The sequence below is a fragment of the Trichomycterus rosablanca genome, chromosome 9 (genome assembly GCF_030014385.1).
Source record: "Trichomycterus rosablanca isolate fTriRos1 chromosome 9, fTriRos1.hap1, whole genome shotgun sequence".
In the NCBI taxonomy this organism is placed as follows: Eukaryota; Metazoa; Chordata; class Actinopteri; order Siluriformes; family Trichomycteridae; genus Trichomycterus; species Trichomycterus rosablanca.
This window is the reverse complement of record NC_085996.1, coordinates 19260198-19281753: the sequence shown is the minus strand read 5'-3', so window position 1 is coordinate 19281753 and position 21556 is coordinate 19260198. Positions and strand designations below refer to the sequence as shown.

At 38.2% G+C, this 21556-nt stretch overlaps 1 protein-coding gene across 1 annotated transcript; it reads left to right on the top strand.

Moving 5' to 3' along the window:
• Positions 1-15098: 15098 nt before the first annotated feature.
• Positions 15099-20772, top strand: ptgs2b (prostaglandin-endoperoxide synthase 2b). The gene is made up of 10 exons (XM_063001225.1): positions 15099-15159; positions 15877-15993; positions 16078-16221; positions 16375-16518; positions 16761-16942; positions 17079-17162; positions 17536-17782; positions 18098-18384; positions 18552-18699; positions 20215-20772. Exons 1-10 carry the CDS (start codon positions 15099-15101, stop codon positions 20625-20627), a joined length of 1827 nt encoding a protein of 608 aa, XP_062857295.1. The 3' UTR covers positions 20628-20772.
• Positions 20773-21556: the final 784 nt, after the last annotated feature.

Here is a 21556-nt window from a genome sequence, read left to right as displayed (position 1 = left end):
CTTGGCGCTGTCGCCACCCAGCGGTTGCAGAATCCCAGACTAAATGTTTTCAGCTACAAAGCCCCGAAATCGCCTCTGGCGCAGTTCGGGGTAACAGACGACTCCTTCATCAGCCGCAGCTAGAGCCAATCTGTTAAAGCACACAAAAAGGGTGCGGATTCGAACCGGGGAAGCTGGCAGTACAGCCACGCACTTAGCGGTGTCGCCACCCAGCGGTTGCAGAATCCCAGAATAATTATTTTAATCTACAAAAGCCCCGAAATCGCCTCAGGCGAAGTTCGGGGGAAACAGAGGGCTCCGTTATCAGCCGCAGCTAGAGCCACTCTGCTATGAAAACTAAGTAAAGAGAACCGGTTAACAAAGCAGTTCACCAAGCTCCTAGTGCGGATTCGAACCGGGGGGTACTGGCAGACCAACCGAGTGTCTTACAGAGTCGCCACCCACCGGTTACCGAATACCACCGCTAGATTGGCTAGGGGTGACATTAGCGGTGAGAGGACCAGCGCCGTGTCACGGGGCTGGCTTCACCCGCTAATGCTAAATGCTAACGGGTAAAAATAAAAACAGTACGAGGACTGCACGACATCGCACCACACTACTTCTAAGAAGGTAAAAGAAAGGCTAATTACCTCAACCTTGCGGTCTACACACCCTGATGGCCTTATGCCACCGGGGGTACCTCTAAGGCTAAAAAGAAGCGTGGGGGAGCCGTCAGCAGTCCCCACAGACACCACAGTGCCCAAAACAAAAAGAGAAATGAAAGCAGAAGGTGCGACACCTGCAGCCAGGCGGCGTGCCCTTATATAAGGGAACCGCAGCTGCAGGTCGTTCACCCTAACGAGCTGGCCTAATTCTTAAGGCCTAGCTCAGAACTGCTCTGTAAGGCTTGTGACGTCGGGGAAGAGTGGTAAGTCCCACAGACGCCACACACCTTACAAAAGTGTCAATATTTTGTGTGACCACCATTATTATCCAGCACTGCCTTAACCCTCCTGGGCATGGAATTCACCAGAGCTGCACAGGTTGCTACTGGAATCCTCTTCCACTCCTCCATGATGACATCACGGAGCTGGTGGATGTTAGACACCTTGAACTCCTCCACCTTCCACTTGAGGATGCGCCACAGGTGCTCAATTGGGTTTAGTCCATCACCTTTACCTTCAGCTTCCTCAGCAAGGCAGTTGTCATCTTGGAGGTTGTGTTTGCGGTCGTTATCCTGTTGGAAAACTGCCATGAGGCCCAGTTTTCGAAGGGAGGGGATCATGCTCTGTTTCAGAATGTCACAGTACATGTTGGAATTCATGTTTCCCTCAATGAACTGCAGCTCCCCAGTGCCAGCAACACTCATGCAGCCCAAGACCATGATGCTACCACCACCATGCTTGACTGTAGGCAAGATACAGTTGTCTTGGTACTTCCCACCAGGGCGCCGCCACACATGCTGGACACCATCTGAGCCAAACAAGTTTATCTTGGTCTCGTCAGACCACAGGGCATTCCAATAATCCATGTTCTTAAACTGCTTGTCTTCAGCAAACTGTTTGCGGGCTTTCTTGTGCGTCAGCTTCCTTCTGGGATGACGACCATGCAGATCGAGTTGATGCAGTGTGCGGCGTATGGTCTGAGCACTGACAGGCTGACCTCCCACGTCTTCAACCTCTGCAGCAATGCTGGCAGCACTCATGTGTCTATTTTTTAAAGCCAACCTCTGGATATGACGCCGAACACGTGGACTCAACTTCTTTGGTCGACCCTGGCGAAGCCTGTTCCGAGTGGAACCTGTCCTGGAAAACCGCTGTATGACCTTGGCCACCATGCTGTAGCTCAGTTTCAGGGTGTTAGCAATCTTCTTATAGCCCAGGCCATCTTTGTGGAGAGCAACAATTCTATTTCTCACATCCTCAGAGAGTTCTTTGCCATGAGGTGCCATGTTGAATATCCAGTGGCCAGTATGAGAGAATTGTACCCAAAACACCAAATTTAACAGCCCTGCTCCCCATTTACACCTGGGACCTTGACACATGACACCAGGGAGGGACAACGACACATTTGGGCACAATTTGGACATGTTCACTGTGGGGTGTACTCACTTATGTTGCCAGCTATTTAGACATTAATGGCTGTGTGTTGAGTTATTTTCAGAAGACAGTAAATCTACACTGCTATACAAGCTGTACACTGACTACTCTAAGTTATATCCAAGTTTCATGTCTATAGTGTTGTCCCATGAAAAGATATTTGCAGAAATGTGAGGGGTGTACTCACTTTTGTGATACACTGTACAATGCACATACTCTACACCACAATATATTACACTACACTGCACATACTTTACACCACAATATATTATACTACACTGCACTATATTACACTGCACATACTCTACACCACAATATATTATACTACACTGCATTATATTACACTGCACATACTCTACACCACAATATATTATACTAAACTGCACATACTCCACATCACAATATATTATACTACACTGCACTATATTACACTACTTATATTTACACTACAGTATATTACACTGCACATACTCTACACCACAATATAATATACTACACTGCACTATATTACACTGCACATACTCTACACTACAGTATATTACACTACACTGCATTATATTACACTGCACATACTCTACACTACAGTACATTATACTACACTGCATTATACTACACTGCACACACTCTACACCACAATATATTATACTACACTGCATTATATTACACTGCACATACTCTACACTACAGTACATTATACTACACTGCATTATACTACACTGCACACACTCTACACCACAATATATTATACTACACTGCATTATATTACACTGCACATACTTTACACTACAGTACTACACTGCACATACTATATTCTATAGTACATTATACTACACTGTACATACGCTACACAATATATTACACTACACTGCACTATATTACACTGCACATACTCTACACCACAATATATTCTACTACACTGCACTATATTACACTGCACATACTCTACACCACAATATATTATACTACACTGCACATACTCTACACCACAATATATTATACTACACTGCACATACTCTACACCACAATATATTATACTACACTGCATTATATTACACTGCACATACTCTACACCCCAATATATTATACTACACTGCACATACTCTACACTACAGTATATTACACTACACTGCATTATATTACACTGCACATACTCTACACCACAATATATTACACTACACTGCACTATATTACACTGCACATACTCTACATTACAGTATATTATACTACACTGCACATACTCTACACTACAGTATATTACACTACACTGCATTATATTACACTGCACATACTTTACACCACAATATATTATACTACACTGCATTATATTGCACTGCACATACTCTACACTACAGTATATTACACTACACTGCATTCTATTACACTGCACATACTCTACACCACAATATATTACACTACAGTGCATTATATTACACTGCACATACTTTACACTACAGTACTACACTGCACATACTCTACACTACAGTACAATATACTACACTGCACATACTCTACACACTATATTATAGTACACTGCACATACTCTACACTACAGTATATTATACTACACTGCATTATATTACACGGCACATACTCTACATTACAGTATATTATACAGTACTACACTGCACTATATTACACTGCACATACTCTACACTACAGTATATTACACTACACTGCATTATATTACACTGCACATACTTTACGCTACAGTACTATACTGCACATACTATACACTACAATACATTATACTACACTGTACATACTCTACACAATATATTGTACTACACTGCACTATATTACACTGCACATACTCTACACTACGGTATATTTTACTACACTGCACATACTCTACACTACATTATACTACACTGCACATACTCTAAACTACAGTCCATTGTTCTACACTGCACATACTCTACACTACAATGTAGTCTAATTTTGTTCAAGGTAGTGTAGTTTGGTGTAGTGTAATGTAGCGTAGTGTGAATGAGAGTAATAGTGTAGCTTGATGTGAAGTAAAGAGCAGTGTAATATAGTGTAGTGAACTGTGGTGTTATGAAGTGTAATACTGTGTGGTGTTGTATAATGTAGAGCAGTTTAGTTTAATATACTGTAGTGCTGCTTATGTGCAGTGTAGTATAATATACTGTAGTGTAGAGTATGTGCAGTGTAGCATAATATACTGCAATACTCTATATTATGCTACACTGCACATACTCTACACTACAGTACATTGTACTACACTGCACATACTCTAAACTACAGTATATTATACTACACTGCACATACTCTAAACTACAGTATATTATACTACACTGCACATACTCTACACTACAGTACATTGTACTACACTGAACATTCTCTACACTACAGTATAATAAACTAAACTGCACATACTTTACACTACAGTACACTAGACTGCACAATCCACACTACAGTATATTAAACTAAACTGCACATACTTTACACTACAGTACATTACACTCGACTGCACAATCCACACTACAGTATATTAAACTAAACTGCACTACATTATACAACACTACACTGTATTACACTACATAACACCACAGTTCACTACAATACACAGTACACTACACCACACTGGACTACATTACCCTGTTCTTTGCTGCACAACAAGCTACACTTTACACTACACATTACACCATACTAGACTACATAACTCTATTACACTCATACTACACAATACATAACACTACACCAAACAACACACCACATTAAACCACATTACCTATGTTACACAACGCAGCACTACACATCAATCACATCAATCACATCAAATTACATAACACACCACATTATATTACCCTACATCACCACAAATTTTACTAAATTTTTTATTACTACATACTTTCATTACACTAGACTCCGGTAAACTACACCACACTATGGTACACTACTCTACACAAGACTACTCTACATACACACTATGCTGGTGTTGTGTGAAACTGAATTAATAACCTAAAAATTGCAGATACTGCGGAAAATTAGAGAACTTGTGCATTTGACTGCAACAAGAATACAATCATTCCGCTGGAACAAGCGTATCACTGTGTAATTTCTTCCGCTAGGGGGCGACCTAACACCACAGCATATGATCACACACGAGAAGGGTCTAATTCACTGAAATCAGGATCTTTTCTCAACAGTTCTCCTAATCAAACTCCATGAAGTATTGTTATTATTTTTGCTACCTACTCTAAGCCTACATTTTAATTAAGGTGTTAATACATTACAGAGCATAAGCTATTTACCCCTTCACTTACTTATTTACACCACTGGGCAATTAACAGCAACCAATACATCTACTGTCATTTCTCTGGAGGTAAGATAAAAATTAGACGGTAGTGAAGTGATGACCCTGGAGCTGTACCTCAACCTGCTGCTACATAAAATAGTTGGGGTTAGGTGGTATTCTTTCCCCCACCTTACAGATCAGATAAACACCTTTACCCCAGAACCTTTTGAAATTATAATGACTTTTCTGTGCCCTTACTAAATTGTCTATTTTGACTGCACCAATTAAAATAAGACTACAAAACAGTAAAATCTTACCAAAAAATTATGTCTTGCTTATTTTATGTCTAATAAGATAGCACTTTTAAAGTAGAGCAATTTGGCATAACCAATCCAAGCATGAAATTCAAAGCTGTCAAATAAATGTATGCAACCCAACCACAAAACTCACCTTATCTGGATGGTTCGGAAAATGTACTCCTTCCACACAATTATACTTATACAATTATACCTGAAAAAAAGCAAGTACTGCATATACTTTGTATTTATAAAGATCTGTACTTTTTATTGACAGTTTCTTTCATATGATAAAATAAAAGTTGATTACATATCACAAATTATATAATTTATTCAGGTTGTTAAATGGAACACAGCCCTGCCTTTTTTTTTTTTAAAGTTCTGCATGCTGTGTACTCACATGCTAAGCATGTTATTACTTTTATTTAACTTTTAAAATGACTTTTAGTTGCTTTTGATAAAGCTAATACAGCCCTTTCAGAAAAGTTGGGGCATTTATAAAAATGCAGTACTAAGAAGAATATGTGCTTTTTTGATTCTCTTTAAAGTTTATTTAATTGACAAATGTAGAAAGAAAAGATTTTCAATGTTTAGAGGCATGTTGAGCACTGTATTCCATCATTTATGAGATTATTAATGAGACTTTTTTAATGGTTTGGAAACTGAGGACACCAATTCTTGCAAGTAAAATTGTACCCCATTTCTGCTTTATACGAGAGACTTCAGCTGCTTAACAGTCCATGATCACTGTTGAGTCAGTCCATGATCACCCATTTCCATAAAACTTGGAAAATTTTGTACAATGCAACAAAAAAAAGAATCCGGAAATGAACGGAAAAGAATTTCAATGTTTTACTAATCATTGTAGTCTGTAAATGTAAACACATTTAGAATTTGAAGTCCACAACACACTTTAAAAGTTTGGGACAGAGACCAAAAAGTGTAAAAAGTTAATAGAATATTTAAACGTACAGTGTTTTGAAACATTCCAATAAGCAGGAGAATTTGTAAAAGGTGAGGGAATCATGATTGGGTATTAAAAAAGATCCACCAAAGGCTCAGCCTGTACAAGCAATGATGGGTCCACTGTGTTAAAAACTTTGAGCGTACTTCAGAAAACTGTTGTCACTTAACACAGCCACCACTGCATCAAGAAATGCAACCTGAAACTATTACACAAAAAAAGCCAGATATCAATTTTATACAGAAACACCACCAAGTTTTCTGGGCCTGAGCTCAAAGAGTAAACATGTGCTGTGGTCAGATGAGCCCACGTTTCAGCTTGTTTCTGAAAGAAAGGACATTGAGTTCTCTGTGACAAAGATGATAAGGTCTATCCAGTGGCGGTTCTAGACCATGTGAGGTGAGGGGGCCAGGCAGGGACCAGAGGCTATGTTAGAGGGGCCAATTACTTTCTGCCCAAATGTGCATTGTGGGCATTAAGAGGAAACAGTCGTTATTCAATAGAATTATAGAATTATTTATGCAGTTTTCAGTCCAAAAACCCCTTAAAACGGTCAGACTGGAAAATGTGGGTTACTTTGGTGTGCAGCTTTGTCGCCGTGTGTTCGCAAGAGTGAAGTGACTCACTCATTAGGAGGGCCATAGGGCCAAAGCTGGTTGTCACAGGGGTTGCCACTGGGTCCATCCAGACTTTTATCAGAGAAAGCTCCAAAAGTCAACAACTGTCATTGAATAGGGGTGCATCAGTGCCCATGGCATGGGTGACTTGCATAAGTGTGAAGGTAACACTGAAGCGAAAGTGTATATTTAGATTTTAGAGAAATGTGCCGCTACTGAGTCAACATCTTTTTTTGAGAAGTCAGTGGTTATTTCAACAATACAATGCCACGCCACATCCGGTGTAAAAACTGCCATGTTTGGTTTGAGAACCAGATCTGGTGTGGTGACCCGTACATAGTGTGTTTCCAAATTAGAGTGCTTTAAAATTAGAGAATGTGGTAAAATGACCAGTGTGGTAAACGACTCCATTTTGGAAGAAAAAATATTACTTTTAATACTGGAATTAGAGGAATTGTATAAAATACTTCACTCGTTTAAAGTAAAAGAAACCAGACAGCTCACTTTCAGTTCTCTTTGCACTGCTTAGTTATTTCACCTCGGTTAACAGAGTTTCATGGTGACATTCTTTCAACATCACTAATGAGTAAACGCTTCCGTTTAGTAATGCTCTCATAACCAAAGTCTTTCATTACTCTCATCTAATGACACAATAATGGCAGTGAGGAGTAAGTCAATGTGCTTGCTCTGTTTGCTTTGAGTTCCCAGACAGTGCATCACCTTAAAAAAGAGGCGCATTCAGATGACTCCAGCAGTTTTCTGTAAGGTATACTACACAGGGAAATCTGACATTTTAAGGAAGATTCCAGACTACTGGGAGTAAAGTGAAGGAAGTAGTGAGGAACAGTTTTTACTGTGAAGTTTACCCATAATTTAACACTGTGGGTTAAGACAGCTGTTGAATTATCTAAGCGCAGCATATAGTACAGTCGAACTAATGTTTTATTAATCAGAAAATACATGTAGCTCGTTATTTTTTACAGAATTAATCACGAGCAGTACAACACTATGTAAACACGACACAAACCTTAGAAAGCAACAGAACGGTCAAGGAACGTTGTCAGCGCGACGCTCTGACGTGTATGTGATGACGTTGCAGGGCATTCCGAATGAAGGAATTTAACCCACTGAAGTTCCCTTAAACCAGGGGTGTCAAACTAATTTTCACCGAGGGCCACATCAGCATTATGGTGGCCCTCAAAGGGCCGATTGTAACGTATCCTGCTGTGATTGCAGTCTGTTGTTTTTCTTGGAGGCTGAATTCTGCATTTATATTGTCCTCCTCTACCACAGACACGGCCATAACACAAAAGATGCACCGGTTTCCCTTCCTGAAGCACAAACTTGTTTTCACCTTCATTAAATTTCCTCCTTCTGCTTAATTTTCTTACTTATCTTGTTGCACATTTTGGGATTATGTGTAAATATTTCTTAACATCATCTACTGGCGGGCTGTGTCACTTTGCAGGTCACAAAATCAGCATGCATTTTGAGAGATGCAGTTAATGTAGGATTTTACAGTGTATTTTAAGACAATTGTTCTGCCCTCACTAATAGTTTATCCCCCTTGCTCAGCTAGACAGACAGACAGACAGACAGACAGCTCTCTTCAGAATACAGTCGGTTTTATTTGCTCGCCAGCTGTGTGATACACTGTGTGCATCAAAATGAAGTAAAAATACAAACAATAAAAACAATAAAGAACTTAATACAGTACAGTACAGTACAATACAGTGTTACATCTGGTACAATATGAGATTTAACCAAACGTAAAATAGCGCTAACGAGTTAGCATTTTGTGTAAAGATACTAATTGCTATAGTAACGGTAACAATAGTATTTAATTATGGTAAATTTGTAACTAAAACGCTGTGATATACCCAGTAAACATTTACAAACAACTGAGAATATAAACGCCACTACCTACAGACAATGCTTTGGTATTATACTGCAAGATAATTATTTATATTTATTATTATTGTTTACATTACTTCCCGCGTTCTTTTGCCGTTAAAGTCACATGGCTTCTAGCGAAGGTCAAAATTAGTTGCCATGACTACGATGTCACCGGTTGCCCTTAAAGGCGCAGGTGTCCCATTAAATTATAAGCGCGTCTCTGTAACGACTCGAACCATCACAACAATCATAGTCGTTAAACCTCTCGCGGGCCACATAAAATGACGTGGCGGGCCGGATCTGGCCCGCGGGCCGTGAGTTTGACACCCCTGCCTTAAACCGATACCACGTGATGAGTGTGTAGGGAATACAAGGGCTCTGCTTAGGGACCCTCCATCTGGAGTGCATACCTATTGTTGTGTACTGCACCAGGTGGGACATACACGCGCAAGCACGCACGCACACACACGAAAGCGCACTATCTTACCTTTGTATTAAATGTAAAGTTGTAAAAAACTAAGTCTTGTAAGTACTACTTTTGTACTTCTATACTGCTATTTTTATCATGCTATTATATTGCATATATGAGCTTCCAATGAGCTTTTTTGGCGTGACTGTATATATATACTGTATATATATATATATACAGTGTATCACAAAAGTGAGCACACCCCTCACATTTCTGCAAATATTTCATTATATCTTTTCATGGGACAACACTATAGACATGAAACTTGGATATAACTTAGAGTAGTCAGTGTACAACTTGTATAGCAGTGTAGATTTACTGTCTTCTGAAAATAACTCAACACACAGCCATTAATGTCTAAATAGCTGGCAACATAAGTGAGTACACCCCACAGTGAACATGTCCAAATTGTGCCCAAATGTGTCGTTGTCCCTCCCTGGTGTCATGTGTCAAGGTCCCAGGTGTAAATGGGGAGCAGGGCTGTTAAATTTGGTGTTTTGGGTACAATTCTCTCATACTGGCCACTAAATATTCAACATGGCACCTCATGGCAAAGAACTCTCTGAGGATGTGAGAAATAGAATTGTTGCTCTCCACAAAGATGGCCTGGGCTATAAGAAGATTGCTAACACCCTGAAACTGAGCTACAGCATGGTGGCCAAGGTCATACAGCGGTTTTCCAGGACAGGTTCCACTCGGAACAGGCTTCGCCAGGGTCGACCAAAGAAGTTGAGTCCACGTGTTCGGCGTCATATCCAGAGGTTGGCTTTAAAAAATAGACACATGAGTGCTGCCAGCATTGCTGCAGAGGTTGAAGACGTGGGAGGTCAGCCTGTCAGTGCTCAGACCATACGCCGCACACTGCATCAACTCGGTCTGCATGGTCGTCATCCCAGAAGGAAGCTGACGCACAAGAAAGCCCGCAAACAGTTTGCTGAAGACAAGCAGTCCAAGCACATGGATTACTGGAATGCCCTGTGGTCTGACGAGACCAAGATAAACTTGTTAGGCTCAGATGGTGTCCAGCATGTGTGGCGGCGCCCTGGTGAGAAGTACCAAGACAACTGTATCTTGCCTACAGTCAAGCATGGTGGTGGTAGCATCATGGTCTTGGGCTGCATGAGTGTTGCTGGCACTGGGGAGCTGCAGTTCATTGAGGGAAACATGAATTCCAACATGTACTGTGACATTCTGAAACAGAGCATGATCCCCTCCCTTCGAAAACTGGGCCTCATGGCAGTTTTCCAACAGGATAACGACCCCAAACACAACCTCCAAGATGACAACTGCCTTGCTGAGGAAGCTGAAGGTAAAGGTGATGGACTAAACCCAATTGAGCACCTGTGGCGCATCCTCAAGTGGAAGGTGGAGGAGTTCAAGGTGTCTAACATCCACCAGCTCCGTGATGTCATCATGGAGGAGTGGAAGAGGATTCCAGTAGCAACCTGTGCAGCTCTGGTGAATTCCATGCCCAGGAGGGTTAAGGCAGTGCTGGATAATAATGGTGGTCACACAAAATATTGACACTTTGGGCACAATTTGGACATGTTCACTGTGGGGTGTACTCACTTATGTTGCCAGCCATTTAGTCATTAATGGCTGTGTGTTGAGTTATTTTCAGAAGACAGTAAATCTACACTGCTATACAAGTTGTACACTGACTATATATATATATATACAGTGTTTCACAAAAGTGAGTACACCCCTCACATTTCTGCAAATATTGTATTATATCTTTTCATGGGACAACACTATAGAAATAAAACTTGGATATAACTTAGAGTAGTCAGTGTACAACTTGTATAGCAGTGTAGATTTACTGTCTTCTGAAAATAACTCAACACACAGCCATTAATGTCTAAATGGCTGGCAACATAAGTGAGTACACCCCACAGTGAACATGTCCAAATTGTGCCCAAAGTGTCAATATTTTGTGTGACCACCATTATTATCCAGCACTGCCTTAACCCTCCTGGGCATGGAATTTACCAGAGCTGCACAGGTTGCTACTGGAATCCTCTTCCACTCCTCCATGATGACATCACGGAGCTGGTGGATGTTAGACACCTTGAACTCCTCCACCTTCCACTTGAGGATGCGCCACAGGTGCTCAATTGGGTTTAGTCCATCACCTTTACCTTCAGCTTCCTCAGCAAGGCAGTTGTCATCTTGGAGGTTGTGTTTGGGGTCGTTATCCTGTTGGAAAACTGCCATGAGGCCCAGTTTTCGAAGGGAGGGGATCATGCTCTGTTTCAGAATGTCACAGTACATGTTGGAATTCATGTTTCCCTCAATGAACTGCAGCTCCCCAGTGCCAGCAACACTCATGCAGCCCAAGACCATGATGCTACCACCACCATGCTTGACTGTAGGCAAGATACAGTTGTCTTGGTACTTCTCACCAGGGCACCGCCACACATGCTGGACACCATCTGAGCCAAACAAGTTTATCTTGGTCTCGTCAGACCACAGGGCATTCCAGTAATCCATGTTCTTGGACTGCTTGTCTTCAGCAACTGTTTGCGGGCTTTCTTGTGCGTCAGCTTCCTTCTGGGATGACGACCATGCAGACCGAGTTGATGCAGTGTGCGGCGTATGGTCTGAGCACTGACAGGCTGACCTCCCACGTCTTCAACCTCTGCAGCAATGCTGGCAGCACTCATGTGTCTATTTTTTAAAGCCAACCTCTGGATATGACGCCGAACACGTGGACTCAACTTCTTTGGTCGACCCTGGCGAAGCCTGTTCCGAGTGGAACCTGTCCTGGAAAACCGCTGTATGACCTTGGCCACCATGCTGTAGCTCAGTTTCAGGGTGTTAGCAATCTTCTTATAGCCCAGGCCATCTTTGTGGAGAGCAACAATTCTATTTCTCACATCCTTAGAGAGTTCTTTGCCATGAGGTGCCATGTTGAATATCCAGTGGCCAGTATGAGAGAATTGTACCCAAAACACCAAATTTAACAGCCCTGCTCCCCATTTACACCTGGGACCTTGACACATGACACCAGGGAGGGACAACGACACATTTGGGCACAATTTGGACATGTTCACTGTGGGGTGTACTCACTTATGTTGCCAGCTATTTAGACAATGGCTGTGTGTTGAGTTATTTTCAGAAGACAGTAAATCTACACTGCTGTACAAGCTGTACACTGACTACTCTAAGTTATATCCAAGTTTTATTTCTATAGTGTTGTCCCATGAAAAGATATAATGAAATATTTGCAGAAATGTGAGGGGTGTACTCACTTTTGTGATACACTGTATATATTAGTGCTGTCAAAGTTAACGCGTTAATTATTGCGATTAATTTGAAGTCTTTAACGCGTTAAAAAAATTAACGCAGCTGGGTGTTTACTTCGGTTGTGTTTTAGACGGGAAGTTTTACATTAAAAAGTTGCTGGGACATGAATTGTTTTCCCTTCTGCTCTTCCCTCTCTCTTCCGCCCTGTGTTGTGTGCGTCTCTTTTCTCTGCGCGTGTACCTGTATTTTCTGTATGTACTATGTGCTCGCTCTCGCTTTACCCGAGTTCGTTCTCTCTCTCTCTCTTTCTCTCTCTCTCTCTCTCTCTCTCTCTCTCTCTCTCTGTGTGTGTGTGTTTAATCATTCTTTACATGTACTTTGTGTGTGTGTTCCTGCTCTCTGTCTACTTATGGGATTCGAAAGTCTTCTACTTGCATGTCTGTTTTCTCTCTGTGTGATTATCTTGCTCACTCTTCCCTGGATCATCTATGTGTATGCAGGCATTTGTACTTACAGACAGGAAAGTAGTAAGTGTAATTAATAACAATTTACTAACATGTTTAAAACACCCTGTGCTTTCTATTTCATTTCCAATATGTCTGCTATTTAGTGGTGTTGCCAGCCTTATGCCACTTGTTTAGAGTTATGTAGCCCTCAGACAATTATCCAGTCTATTTAGTGAGGTTCAAGCCTGTATAACGGCCTTAAAAGAAGAGGAGGATGTCTGTCTTCTTGTTGGGTTCTTCTGATACAGATACTACTAAGTGGAAGAGTCAATAGAACAATGTCTGAACCACTATAAAGCAGAGCCCAAAATGGATATGGAGGGGTGTCCACTACAGTGGTGGTCAACAAGAGAAGGAGCAAAAGCAAGGCTGGCACCCATTGCACACAAATATCTGTCAACTCCGTTTAAAATTAAAAAGATACAATTAAACGAAAGTATTTGAATATAGATATTATTCCATTGAGTTTATTTTACAATTAAATGTACATTATTAAAAGCTTCAGTATTAAGGAAAAATGCGATTAATCGCGATTAATTACAGCAAATTGTGCGATTAATTAGTTACATTTTTTTAATCGATCGACAGCCCATATATATATATATATATATATATATATATATATATATATATATATATATATATATATATATCACGCCAATAAAGCTCATTGGATTGAAGAGTAATGTACAAGTTTCGAACCAAATTTTTGGGTTTTACACACATAAATACACACATTTTGTATATTGGTTGTTCTAGTTTGTTTTAGGGCTAATACTAATGTAATTGACTAATGTTAAATCAATGGACACGTTTTATGCAATTATTTTTTTATGTACTATTTATAAATCTTAAATTGCAAAAAAGAGGCAAAATAGTGTAAAAAGTTAATAGAACATTTAAAGGTACAGTGTTTTGAAACATTCCACAATAAGCAGAAGAATTTATAAAAGGTGAGGGAATCATGATTGGGTTAAAAAAAAAAGATCCATTAAAGGCTCAGCATGTACAAGCAATGATGGGTCCTTAAACTGTTGTCATTTAACACAGCCGCACTGCATCAAGAAATGTAACCTGAAACTATAACAGACAGAAAAAAGCCAGATATCAATTTTATACAGAAACACCACAAAGTTCTCTGGGCCTGAGCTAAATACACACATTTTATATATTTGTTGTTCTAGTTTGATTTAGGGCTAATTACTAATGAAATTGACTAATGTTAAATCAATGGACACGTTTTATGCAATTATTTTTGACTATTTATAAATCTTAAATTGCTTTAGAAATTGTCACAAATTTTCCCATCTCTATTAAAATACATATTTTCTCTAAAACTAAAACGGTCTGTATATGTTTTATTTGTGGGGGAATCATGTACACATTATGCACACATTAAAATTGAAAAAAAATTATACAGGTTTCATAACAAGGTACGTTTTTAGTCTGTACAGAAGCTTTGGCTATACAAATTACCAAATATTTTTATAAACTTAATATGTGTCATGCTAATAAAGCACTTTGAATTACATTGAATTGATAGAGAGAGAGAGAGAGAGAGAGAGAGAGAGAGAGAGACGCATTATTTTATATTGCAGGTAGAGCGCTTATAAAAAAGCAGCGAGCCGATTGGGTGTGAGGACGCTCGATGACGTCACGTTAAGTATAAAAGTCAGTGAGTAAAGACTTTTGATTTAGTGACTAAAGTGAAGCTGAGCAGGAGAACACGAAAAGATCTGAGGTGCTTTACTAACAAACCACACAGGAATGTACACCACCCTGTCTGTACTGCTCATTTTATCCCTGAGCTTCTTGGCTTGCGAAGGAGGCAAGTGCACTTTTTTATATTATACTTTATATTATTTAACTAGCTTTAAAATTGCTATATGGTGTGTACTGTCAACTTTACATAAACTATTTGCACATAAATATATTATGTATATCTGTACATGTATATCTGTACATTATAGTATATGTATAGTGTATCAAAGTATATATACATACATACTACATATGCTATATTATATAGTAATATATTAACACAGTTGTTTTATATTTTTCATTTGTGTGTGGGGGGGATTATGTTTACATTTTCTACAGAACTAATTGTACAGAATTAATTGTATATCACTCTTCCATAGACTATATAATTAACTGAAAATTATCATTATTATAAGTATTAATATTATATTACACACAGGCTAAATGCTAATACTCCATTTAACATATAAAAATGTGTGTTAGGTCTAACAAACCGAAAAAAAACTCTTGTGTATTAATTTCTTAGCATAATTTGAAAAAAAATAACATAGTTTTACACTGTAAAAAGAACTTAAAAAAATCAAGCCTAACTGACATTAGATGTTTACTTAAGTTGTCTATTATATCCTACAGTGACCCATGGTTTTGGTAGTTATATAACGAAATGAAGAATGAACGTGTAAAGTTATTTGTGTATGCATGACAAGTTATTAATTAAGAAATATAAAACAACAAAAGAATTATAATAACTTTTTATAAAAAGTTTTTTTTTCTCTGCTTGCAGGTGACACCTGTTGCTCTCAGCCATGTCAGAACCGGGGCGTCTGTACAGCCATTGGTCAAGACTCCTATGAATGTGACTGTACACGTACTGGATATTATGGACAAAACTGCACAACACGTAGGTGGAAATGCTTAGTGTTAATAAAAGCAAAATTTGGAAGATGCATGTCTGATGTGCTTTTATAACTGTTTCCCTAAACAGCGGAATTCTTCACGTGGTTAAAGGTGTCTCTGAAACCAAAACTAAACACGGTGCACTTCATCATGACACACTTCAAAGCTGTCTGGAACATTGTCAACAACATTTCTTTTTTGAGAAACTCTGTCATGCGTTATGTTCTAACATGTAAGTACAATCCAATATGAAATAACCTTATAGATCTTAAGTTTTATTTTTAACCATAAACATTTGAAATATTTTTAAGTGCAGTACTACTAGCTAATACATATACACATATAATACATATACAATCTCTAATCAAATTTTCTGTTTAATCAGCTCGCGCAGATTTGATTGACAGTCCCCCAACCTACAACTCTGCTTATGGTTACAAGAGCTGGGAGGCCTATTCCAATCTGTCCTATTTTACACGCACATTACCGCCCGTTCCTAAGGATTGCCCAACGCCGATGGGAGTTAGAGGTGAGCGTCACTTGTTCCCTACCCAAACCTGTTCTTTGGCATTTCTGTGAGCGTACCAATACCAACCTTAGACATGCGTTGCATCACTAGCCTGCATACCAGAGAGTACCACAGGCATTTAGGACAGACCTAATCCTGTCTTTGCTTTCCTTATGTCAGCATCCTTTAAGGCGCTCTGTATCCTATATTATGCTATTGATCAGATGGTCTGAAATTCAACTGTTGCTCCTAAACTGTTTCAGGTAAGAAAGAGCTGCCCGATGTGAAAGTAGTGGCGGAAAAGCTTTTGATGAGGAGGAAGTTCATTCCTGATCCACAACGCACCAGTCTCATGTTTGCATTCTTTGCCCAGCACTTCACTCATCAGTTCTTTAAAACTGACATGAAGAGAGGTCCAGCTTTTACCAAGGCAAAGAACCATGGGGTAAGTGGGCAACCTTGTAACAAAAACTCTGATTGCCTTATCTGACAGCATGGTAGTTGTGTCAGCCCTTATGTGGAAAAAACAAACAAATCATATCTTCCATATCTAATAAACTGCTGTTACATGCTTTCTTCAGGTTGATCTGAGCCACATTTATGGTGAGGAACTGGAGCGTCAGCACAAGCTACGACTTTTCAAGGATGGCAAGTTAAAATATCAGGTAGGTTGCTACTTTTTCTGTGGGTAAGCCTGAACTAAAAGCTTAACAATCTTATTTTAAAAGCTTATCTCTGATTTTGCCTTTTATGTGTTTATGTAACTCTGGGCTATCTTAAGCATTATGTCAGCATTTGGGTTTTATTTCTCTTTATTTTTTTAATTTTAGCAGCAAAATATGTTTTTCATGTCCTAAACACACAAGGATTCAGTTGTTAAATTTTGCCTGCCACCTCCTTTAATTTGTAGAACCTGAAACATCTACAGATTTCGAATCACTGACCCACTCTTTAAATGAATTGTACCATCTTTATTATTATGGTTTTTTTTAATAACCAAACCAATGTTGTTTATAAATGCTGTATTGTACATTTTAGGTCCTGGATGGTGAAGTATATCCACCCATAGCCAGTGAGGTCCAAGTGGATATGCATTATCCTCCCCATGTGCCTGAATCGCGTCGTTTTGCAGTGGGTCATGAAGCCTTTGGTCTGGTCCCTGGCCTGATGATGTTTGCCACTATCTGGCTTCGGGAACACAATCGTGTGTGTGATGTTCTTAAGCAGGAGCATCCAGACTGGGACGATGAAAGGCTCTTCCAGACCGCAAGACTTATTTTAATTGGTAAGGGCACTGCTTGTAATATGAATTGGTTTGCATATTTTGCTTAGTGTGTTATAGGTATATAGGACAATTAATCATAATTATCATAATCAGAAATAATCATAATAAATGATATGTATTACTGAAAATCAAGGCCTTATTATATTATTTTATTAACTCTAAATATATTACATTTTAGATTAATTTCATATATAAATTAACTATAAAAGTATGCAATGTTATAAGTTTTCGGCAACCTGTTGCCTATCTTAGGTTTCATAACAAGGTATGTTTAATTTTTAATATTTAACATAACCCTGTGGGTTTTTTTGACAGGTGAAACCATCAAGATTGTAATTGAGGAATATGTGCAACATCTCAGTGGCTACCACTTAAAGCTTAAATTTGATCCGGAGCTCCTCTTTAACCAGCGTTTTCAGTACCAGAACCGGATCTCAGCTGAGTTTAACACACTCTACCACTGGCACCCACTGATGCCTGATAACTTCCACATTCAGGACGAGGTCTACAACTACAAACAGTTTCTCTACAACACCTCCATTGTGACAGACTATGGAATAAACAACCTGGTGGAGTCTTTCTCCAAGCAGATAGCTGGCAGGGTAAGCAATGCTTGGTACTGAATTAATGAGGTTATATATTTGTCTTGTTGCATGTTTGTTTTGTATTGCATTTATCTTGGTATATTCATACTTTTCCTTTCATAGATATAGTAATTTTATAAATTAAACCATTATTTCTTTGTCTTGTTTTGAATATTATTCTATAGGTGGCAGGTGGTCGTAATGTCCCTCTTGCACTAGTAATGGTGGCAACAAAATCACTTGAGAATGGCAGACAGATGCGCTTTCAGTCATTAAACTCTTACAGGATGCGCTTCAACATGAAGCCCTATACCTCATTTGAAGAGCTGACAGGTGAGAAGTAAATGCAGTAAATCCTGTTAACATTAACATATGAGTCAGGGATACTTTCCTTTATCCTTTCAAACCTCCCCTCACACCTCACTTCAGGGCAGTGTTATGCGAAGATGTAGAGATAGATTGAATACAGTAGTTTACCTTTACTTGGAAGAATATTAACCCTAATAAAGCTGATCAGGCCTGATAATGCATCTAGATGTCCTTCTTTGAATAATAAAATTCCGTATGAACCTTGTTATGACAGAAGTCTGCAAAAAATAGCTTAAGCAGTCAGCGGAAGCTTTAGAATAACACTAACCCTGTGAAGACTCACCTGTAGTCTGCAGGAAGTAATGGCTCTTCTGTCATTATATAGTATTTACATGTTGACATACACAACTTATTTGGATTTAAAGGCTTAGGTTTACTAATAAGTGGATTTTGAGATGAGTCAGGATACCATTTGGCTCATGTTGACAAATGTAGTATGTTAATGATTGATGCTATCATGGAGTCAAGTTTGGTCTTGAAAGCACTTCTTGTTTAGAGTATCAGTGGAACATTATGCAGAAACTTTTTACTTGCTTTCTGTAAAAGGAGTACATTAAATATGTGAGCACCTCAAAAATGCTTGAAAATACCTCTGAATGTACAAACGTATCATACTAATTTAGTATTTTTTTTAATTGGCAGAGAAAGAATAACATTTTAGTCTTGTTCTAGTCTTCTAGTCAAAATACTATCATCTATAAACATTCATAAATAGGCAAACTGAAAATGTCCTCATATCCACCTGTTATTCCATAATAGCACTCAGCTAGCTACCAGTTAACAAATTAAATTAGTCAGGGACATGCAAGTTAAATTTAATTCTCAAACTTTTTATTTTCACTATTTAATGTATTACTCTTCACATTAACAGTACTCAGCAGACTGTCTATATAATCTAGAACATGCTTTTTGACTGCGCCCCCTACTGCATACAATTGTATTAATTATTAAAATCATTTGGAAAATTATTAATTAGTAAATCATTCATAAAACAATTAAAATGTAAAATTTATAACATTATATTTATTTAATAAAGTAACAACATCAAAATATACAATAAAACTGTTTTTTAAACATTTATTTAAATAGAGTAGCAGGACTGTGTGAAATCTAATGTTACAAAAACACTGTGGTCTTGATCTACTGTGGGTAACCTAAAATTTGAATTCAAATCATGCTGGGTTTGATTAAGCACAAGATTTATCAGCTCACACATTATTACCTTGATACGACATACTGGATCATTACTTGCATACTACTGACCTGCTGTTTGAACAATCTAATTGTTCTATATAGAGAAGGTTTACTGAGCACATCCACTGATGTGTCTAAATCTCATACCCCCCCAAATGTTAATACAGCAGTGTTAATATATACAGTCTATCTAAAAATTTGAACCATTAAAACCTTTAGCTGTTTAGCTTAAGGTTTTAGAGATGACTTATTTTCATTACTAACAGAGCATTTTGTACACTTCAGGTGAGAAGGAGATGGCAGCAGAGCTGGAAGAGCTTTATGGACACGTGGATGCTGTGGAGCTTTACTCTGGCCTGCTTGTTGAGAAACCGCGAACCAATGCCATTTTTGGTGAGACCATTGTGGAAATGGGTGCCCCATATTCACTGAAAGGCCTTATGGGAAACCCAATTTGCTCCCCTGAGTACTGGAAACCAAGCACCTTCGGCGGTAAAGTAGGCTTTGACATTATAAACACAGCCACTCTACAGAAATTGGTCTGCAACAATGTAAAGGGGCCTTGTCCCATCGCGTCTTTTCTAGTTCCCGATGGGGTAGATTCTGTAGCCACCACAATCAATGCAAGCACATCTCACTCAGGTTCGAAAGATATGAACCCAACGCTTCTACTTAAAGAGCGGGCTTCTGAACTTTGACCTCAGAGAATGTCTAGTGTGGTACGATTGGAGCTTTATACTGTTACATTTCTGTTGCTTAATAAAGAAACAACCTCCCCACATGACTACTGTGACTATAATAAACTGACCACTTATTTATTTATTCATATTTATTTTATTTATTGTCTGCAAATAGAGCTAGTTTATTCAAAAACTAGACAATGTATTTATGATTTCTTGTAAATCTGTTTAAATAGCATTTTATTTATTTTAATTATAAATAATTTTGTATTTGTGATCCTTAATGTTAGCACTGTAATTACACTTTTTTGTTTGCTTTGTTATTTGTCATTTTAATACTTGAAGATTTTGTATTAAGTTAATGTTAGTTATTTAGTCATGTGTATACTATGTTTACAAGTGTTTTTTTTTATCAGTTTATATAACTGTTTATAAAAAAATTTTATATTAAATTATGGCCAAAAATCTTATCACAACATGTGTTTTTCTTTTATTCAATTTTATATTTATTTATGATTGATTTTTATGTTTTAATGAACATGGAAAAACCAAAGGAAAAAAAGGTGTTTTATTTAATAATTATGTATTATTATTTAATTATTATGTGGCAACATTTTATTTAATAATATATTTAATAATACATACTTTTACATCATTTAATAGCAATATTCTTCAATAATAATGAATTTTTTGAATCCATAGTTTATGATTTGAGTGATATGTTTAATTTTATTATTCTAATAATATGTTTATTATGAAATACATACACTTTAAATTGAACTATTTTAAATGTATGTATTTGCTGTTTTTAATATAAAAGGCAGAATACACTTTATCTAAAGTAACTTAACATGATTTTTTTTTTTTTTTTTTTTATAAATTGGATTCAATAATTATCATTATTGTTCTATCACCCAGGCCTTCTCTGACATCTTGGCCATTTGATT

Excerpts from the sequence above, each read along its gene's own strand:
- ptgs2b (XM_063001225.1), top strand. The coding sequence starts at position 15,099 with ATGTACACCACCCTGTCTGTACTGCTCATTTTATCCCTGAGCTTCTTG. Across the intron at positions 16,222-16,374 it reads CATGCGTTATGTTCTAACAT|CTCGCGCAGATTTGATTGAC; the intron begins GTAAGTACAATC and ends CTGTTTAATCAG. Across the intron at positions 16,943-17,078 it reads CCAAGGCAAAGAACCATGGG|GTTGATCTGAGCCACATTTA; the intron begins GTAAGTGGGCAA and ends TGCTTTCTTCAG.